General features: G+C 39.0%; 2 protein-coding genes across 3 annotated transcripts in view; one reads left to right on the top strand and one right to left on the bottom strand.

Annotated features, from left to right (window-relative positions):
* The window catches only part of LOC138012657 (sperm microtubule associated protein 1-like), a 5929-nt gene extending 4231 nt beyond the window's left edge, over positions 1–1698 (top strand). The window contains exons 4-5 of the mRNA XM_068859485.1: positions 821–952; positions 1386–1698. Of these exons, the coding sequence (XP_068715586.1) occupies positions 821–952; positions 1386–1417 (164 nt within the window). The 3' untranslated portion in view covers positions 1418–1698. The remainder of the gene's footprint in view (positions 1–820; positions 953–1385) is intronic.
* Positions 1699–2694: 996 nt separating this feature from the next.
* Positions 2695–7500, bottom strand: part of LOC138012654 (transcriptional activator GLI3-like) — a 14189-nt gene continuing 9383 nt past the window's right edge. For both annotated transcript variants that reach the window (XM_068859481.1, XM_068859482.1), the window contains exons 5-6: position 7500; positions 2695–6176 (exon numbers count right to left, since the gene is read on the bottom strand). The exon at position 7500 is cut by the window's right edge and continues 104 nt beyond it. In XM_068859481.1, coding sequence (XP_068715582.1) covers positions 4341–6176; position 7500 — 1837 coding nt within the window. In that variant the 3' untranslated portion in view covers positions 2695–4340. The remainder of the gene's footprint in view (positions 6177–7499) is intronic.

Here is a 7500-nt window from a genome sequence, read left to right as displayed (position 1 = left end):
GCACTACACCAAGAACATGAGCAGAACGTTTGTAGATTAGATCAGACACTGGACACCTGAAGCAGCCTTTTTTTTTTAAATGTTCCCACAGATGAGCTGCACCCCCGATTTTCTAGTGATGATTTTTTGGAAAAAGGGTGCCGCTTATCTGCAGGTGTTTACCGTACTGGTGGTCAGGGGACCAAGTGGTGAAGAAGCACCTGTACAGAGTGAGCCAAAAAAAAGGAATAATAATATTATTGTTATTAATACGGGAAGTGGTTTGAAAAGATTACTCTACTTGTTTTCATAATACAGGGTAACAATTTCTATTGTTATATAAGCTGAAAATTTTCTCCTAATAGCATGTTCTCTTATTGGTTACTTCAAGGTCACATGACATCTGACAATAAAACTGTTTCCGCCAAAACAAAAGTCTCTGAGCGGGCAACAGTGCAAAATATGTGACATCAGAGGGTAACAGTGCACTGTTACCCGCGAATGTTGACCGACGACCGCTGTCGTTGTTGCCATTTGCACATTTTTCTTTTTGTGCTGTATAACAAATCACTCAATGACTGGTCCGTCAGGAAACAGTTCATTTTGTTTTCCTCGGGACCAGTCATTAAGTGTTTAGTGTGGCTGGCATCATTTTAGGTGCTTTTGCCCATGGTGATAAATTCTAGACTTAATGGTGATGGTGACAGACAAAATTCCTGTTTATCTTGTAACGAGAACCCAAGGGGTGTGTGCACAAAAGAATTTAATCAATTAAACGTGGTCACATTTCCGTGATCCCTGCTGTACATTATTAGCAAGTTTTTGTTTCTTTCACTCAAAGGACACTCCAAAGATCAAGTTGGTGGTCATGGATTGTTCATGGAAAACATCCCTCCTCTTAATGGATACCATGGTTGTTTTGGATTTCGAAGGAACACTCCTTCACTTCGAAACTTCCCATCAGTATTCACAGGTTAGTATTTAAAGAAAAACATGGCTTGTTTTTTTATTTCCCCACACTCTTTATGTGTATATATATTTTTTCTAAATTTGTATCAGTCTTATCACTGATGCGCGCAAAGAGTTTCTTGCAGCAGCTTCCTTCTGTGCGATGTAACCTTATGATAAGATGCATGTAAGATCATACACATGGAGTGGTTCCCCAGTTGTCCTATGCCAAAAACTCATGATTGAAGTGTATGGTAAACTTAAAGGACTAGAGCTTAAACATGCTAAAAACTAAGAATGGGAAGAAAACCTTAACCCTAACCCTAAGCCACTATTACCTTGATTTTATGAATTGTTGTATTTGTATTTGCAGTACTTTTTTTCCTAAGTGAAAATGTGACAATGCTCTCTATTTGGAGAAATTGTACATGAAAAAAAGGGGTTCATTTTTTTTGCAGGGAAAATTGACAGTCGTTCACTAGTGCCATAACAAGGCCAGTCTACTTGCAAGTGGTAAACATGACACTCTATAAAGACTATAATTATGGTGTGCTCCTGGCCAGATAACAAGGATCCATTCTGGTACAAATTAACGACAGTCTTTGAATGTGAAAATGAAATTAATGTATGGCAATGTGATATGAATAATATATTTCAAAAATAGAAAGGGCTGTTGGCAGCCGTACACTAAATTTGTCCATGCTATTTTTCTGTGCATGGAATTCATCACTTTTTTCTACACATAAAGTACATTAAAAATTCTGTCCAGTATGCATGACTGTATAACCAATGATTTTTGGAAACTCAACTCCAAACAAAAGGAGAGAATTGGGATATCCTACCGTGCAACATCCTTGAGTCAGAACATTTTATGCCGTAAGCAGTATGAGCACCTTGTTTATGCTTTGATTGAAATGATGTGTTGTTACTGTTGAAAAGCTGGGACCCTGCTACTCTATATGCATGTTACATGTACTTCTGTTGTGCCAAAATTAATAATTATTAATATGTGTCACAACATGCCTTTCACTGTCACATTTTTTTTGACAACAAGTTGTTTCTGGTTTCCATCTACTGAGTGCGATAATAAAAGAATTGAGAATTTGAAAATGTTTTTGTTTCCCTGTTTTTAAGAAGGGAGGGTGGAGGCAGGTTCAAGACCTGTTCTGCCCAAAACTACGTAGTTCAACATCTTGGCTGCACTTGTAAATTAATAGCTAACTGGTTTGCCTCCGGACATTTGGAATTCCGAGCAGTTGTTGTTGTTATTCTGTTCTGTCATTTCATTGATTGATTGTGTTTCACTGTATGTAATATACATGCACAGAGAGTGGATGCCCTGATTTGCTGTTTGGGAAGTTGGATGCTCCAAAATTCTGTGGTAGGGTCTGTCCTTTTGCATGTATCAACCTCATTCCCTCGGTCTCTCTCTTCTTGTTCTTGTAACTGTTCATAGGGAATGAAGACAAGCTCTTGATTTATTTAGGCATGAGAGCAATAATATTATTGATTCATTTCATTAGTGGTTAGAGATATTATTATTTTCAATTATTATTATTATTATTATTATTATTATTATTATTATTATTATTATTATTTATGAGGAGGCTCATCAAAGTGAGGTAAAGCATTCAATCATTTACTCTCCTCGACATGAAGGAGGGAATTACAATAAGTGCACATTAGAAAGGTGTCTATAAGATTTCAAATACTGCGTGTTAGTGGGTATCTACTGTAGCATTCAAAGTACACTGTATGTACTAATAATTTTTCTTGAAGAAATTTCAAGTCATAAGTTTAATTTTCAAAGTCAGTGAGAACATTTTAGAAGCAGACTGAAATTCTCACAGTTAGTCATTGGCAGGTACATGTAATGCAACCTTCCTGAAAAATCTAGGTTTCTATTATAGTTTGATAAAATTAATGTAAAGGTAAACACACCTGCCTTCACAATAGGGGAGCAAGTTTTACGGTGAGGTTTGAAGGTGTGTTTCTTTGGGGAATCTGAATCTGGGTTTTTGAATCTAAAAACGGAGTTTTTTTTAACTAAAATCCAATAGTGGATTTGAAGGTAAAATATCCAAAGTCTGGGCAGATTCTGGATTTTTTGGGCTTATGATCTCTGCATTTTTTAGCGGTCTAGATCAGAAAAGAATGAATATATGACAAGCAGTCTTAAAGACAAAAAAAACCCTGAGTGAACAAAGAAGTCACCTGTCAAGTCTCCTAGAAATGATATTGAATCACGGAAATAAGTACAAGGTTTCCACTGCTATGGAAATAACAAAACTTCTTTCTGACAGAAAGTGACACAGATAAGGTGGATAAATAAGCTTGTACAATTCAGGAAATAGGCCATGGCATTTATCATAGGAGGGAAAAATGCATTTCAAAATCATGTAAATTGGAAATTTACATGAGTCCTAAATCTGCTCCTATATACATATGTAATTAAGTGAAGTATGATCGGCAGGGTGAGTGTAGTCCTGAGAGGGCTTCCTCAACCTGAGCAGAAGTAATCTTCATAGGCAAGTGATCAGTGTAACACCAGCAGATGGCATAAACACTCTGGTCGTTCATGTGATTGGTTAACTACACTCACCTGGATGATTGTACTTCACTCAATTATGATACCTTCTAAATGTTATGTTAATATTACTTTGTATTCTGAATGTGCCAATTTCACAACCAAAAAATCCACTTTCAGATTTTTGGTTTCTTGGATCAAGTACCCAGTCTCGGATTTTCCCAACGAAACACTCCCAGAGTTTGTTGGTTCTCATCTCCCTGTTCAAGGGTTTTGTCCAGGTTTTTCCCTTCCTCAAAACCAAAATTTGATAATTTTGATTTATTTTTTTCCTAGTGTCATCAATTAGCACTCCTGTGCTTAAATATTTAACCTTACATAAATCTTAGATGTTCAAGCTTCTTGAATATTAATTTTGCCTTAAGATGTACGGCTCAAAATGAAATTCTGAGATGGGCATCACCAATACCCATCCTCTTTGTCATGAAAGTTATGTCATTTTGCTTAAGAATGAAGGAAACTTTTATCTAAAAATCATCAAAAAACAAAAGACAATTTGATTTTTTAGATATTTTAAACATCTAAAAAATCATTCTAAATGGGAAAATTGTGATTTAAATTATTGCAATATGGTAATATAATTTTTTTCATTTTAAGGACATTGACCTCAACTATTAAAACCGCATAACTATTACTACCGTTATCATAAATACTATTGTCCAACTTTGTAGAATTTATCTTGGCTAAGTTATGTAAAGCAAGTTTAGCAGACCCTATGTTACAGGCAAGGTTGTATCCTTTAAACACTGGAGATATAACAAATTGAAAACAGTAACATTAACCATAAATAATTTACGGTTGTTTGCTAAGCATGTCACGAAATGAATTAAAAAATAGACATTGCACTTCCAGTCACACCTCTTGATTGACACATTTCAAGATAACGTTCTTCCTCACGAAGAGAGTTCAACAGTGTGTTCATGTCATTTACTACCATATTACCATTTCCAACAAATTCAGACACACCGCTACTTTCAGTAGATAGTAAGCCAAAACCTGCAACCATTGCCTCCTCATAATTTTCCGCAGCATTTGGATTTTTCTGTCCTTGTGGCCCCACTGATATGTCATATGCACCATTCTCTGCTGGTGCAATGGGGTAACCATTTTGCAGATCTGGTTGCTGCCCTGGTCTGCACCAATCTGAACCCCAATATCCATCTTGAGAGTTTCTTGCAGAATTGGGCCCATTTATTCCTGAAGGTGACAGCTTTTCGTTTGACGCAACAGCTTGATGTGGATGGGATTGCTGGGGTCTATGATGGACAATCTGTAAACCAGGCTGTTGTTGTTGTGATTGATGGGTGACCTGTTGTTCTTTGGGATAAGGATAGTGACACAATCGCTGGGTCTGCCCTGGACAGGTGGATGGACTACTTTGATTTTCTGATGTAGGATACAAGACATTTGATTCCAACTGCTCATCTTCAGTTGGATTTAGATAAGCATCAAACTCTTTTGGGTCCACATCCCCACACATCAGTTCTGTCTCGTTTAAATTTGGCATCGGTGAGGCCTCTCTGTTAGGAGGTCCACTTGTTGGCTCGTTTCTCAAAAGAGGTGCTCTGGCACGTCTAATGGGTTCACTACTACGGCGCACTTCACTCTTGCCATTATTTGGGAGATAGCTTCCCGAACTATCTGCTTCACAAATCACTGTGTCACTTTTTCTCCTACTTGAAGAATCATTTTGTGCAGGGGATGGTGGCATCAAGTAGGATAATGGTGAAATTTTGTGAAACATTGGACTTCTAATGATTGCCAGGTTGGACTGGCTTCCATAACCACTACTGTTGCGACTCAACCTTTTGTGGCTGCTACATGTGCTGGTCTCACTGATTCTCCTATGAGCATCTTCAGTGCTTTCAAGAGGATGAAAATTTGGGGGTTTACAATGCATTGTCATCCCTGTTGGAACCGGAAGAACAGACCCATTGTTAGGATAGTGAGGAATAACTTCTTGGTGCTGAACATTTGTTGATGGGAATGGACTAGCACGGCTGGATCGGCGGCTTCCATAAGAGGACCAACCACTTTCCTGGCTTGATCGTCTGCTTGCATCACCGTTGAGTTCCACAGGTAAATGGCTAGTTTCACTTGATCTGCGAGATGACTGGCTCATCCGACGATGAACATCATTCACCCATGAGGCCACATCCCTTTTGTGAACATCAATCTTTGGGAGAGCGACAGGGTTCGTTGGTGGTCTTGCCTCAACTGACTGTGCAGTAGTGACTAAGCCACCACTATCAGCCGACTCCCATTCACCTTCCAGAATATCTGGAAGATGGTTTACAAAGGGAGGACTTCTGGGTGATAAACCCAATGTAGACTGCCCAACGCTTCTGGGACTGCCTTGGCTTAATGGGATATCTAGGCCCCCGGGTGCTCTGTCACAGCTAGATGAAACTGTGTCAACTTCAAAATTGCTTCCAACGCAAGTCTGTGAGCAACTCCCTCCTTGGTTGATACTGCCCACTGTGCTGGAGCCGTCTCTTCCTGGAGACACTGGTTCTTGAAGCTGATTGTTTGAAACATGAGATGGAGATTGTGCTGCTTGTGAACTGTTGGATGTCAGCTGGCCTTGACTTTTTCCTGTGGTTGTGTTCTCTTTCTTGTCAGAGTTAGATGGTGGCTTCTCTCTGCTGCCTTCTGCCTTGAGCTATAGTGATCAATATAACATTATGATTATTTGTTCGACTTTATCACAAGTGCATTAGGGAGAGGTCATGGCTAACAAGTTGGTGGGGAAGGGGCATCAATGCTTAGGAGGCAGAAAATGAAATGCTAGAAAAACTTACATGAGAGGCTCAGGGAAGAGTTGGGAGATTTTAAGGTTGGCCTCTCTCCATTGGCACTAGGCCTTTGCCCTCCCTGCTAAAGATGACCAATCCCACATCTTAGGTACTAGCCACGTTATGATTTGCAAGGCGGAATGTGGTCCACCAAGTGATATAATAAAACTGCTTACCACCCTCAGTTTCTCCCTTTTTTTCTGTTAGTTACAAAAAGGCCAGGCAAAGTCAAACACAAGCAACTGGAGGCTCACAGCCGTAGCTTTAACCTGTTTTCTGTAGCATGAAGCCACTGAGAGTATTTCCACTCCCCCCTGGATGGGATGCTAGTCCTTCTTGAGGTTACCCACAGCAGTATGTCATGGATACTGTTTGCGACAGCTACTTGTTTCTTAGTTTGCAACCTTAGCGAAGAAGGCAAAACCCAGGAAGTGAAATAAGAGATATTGTTCTGGGACTGGGTTTGTATGAGATCTGTAAGAATGTTGCTTGTAAAAGAATAAAAACTTTATGGGCTGGCTCTTGCTAATTTTATTTCTTGGGCAACAATACAACACATGATTTTGAATGAAGTTTCTTTGTTGTGAGACAGGGTGGCATATGGGGCCAATGATTACTAGTTCAGATGCCCTACCACAAAGCTACAAGAGACTCTTGTGAGGTTAGGCTGTTTAACTTGGAACAAAACAACTGCTATATTTAAAAGTGGGTGTCAAGTACTGGAGGGCCTCAGAGACAACACATAATTACAATGTGTGTGGCATCACTTAGTAAAGCAACCAAAAGTGTCGCCTCCCTGACCTGGTGTCAGAACCAAACAAAGCTCTCATGGAAAGAATTACTTCCCAAGTTTCGTAAGGAGAACTTTATTACAGAATCAACAACTTGTAATTTCAAAAAGCCTCTTAGTAATTATCTTGATAACGAATTAAACTGCTGTCTCAATTGGACAACGGACAACGTGACGACCCACAAATTGTTTGCTGTACAATAATTATGGTCTTACAAAGTTACAATTAAAGCATGGAATGTAATGCTGATCTGCCATTATGGTTGCAGTGCACAAAGGACCGAATTATGACTCTTTTAGAAGCAAGTTCCAACCCAGGTTTACTACGTCACACTGTTTTAAGCTCAAAAACTTTACTCTGAAAGTTTTTTACTTTTAAATGACAGCAATAAAAACATACC

This window comes from Montipora foliosa, chromosome 8, assembly GCF_036669935.1.
Source record: "Montipora foliosa isolate CH-2021 chromosome 8, ASM3666993v2, whole genome shotgun sequence".
NCBI lineage: Eukaryota > Metazoa > Cnidaria > Anthozoa > Scleractinia > Acroporidae > Montipora > Montipora foliosa.
The sequence above is the reverse complement of the archived record's forward strand: the minus strand, read 5'-3'. Positions and strand labels throughout refer to the sequence as shown.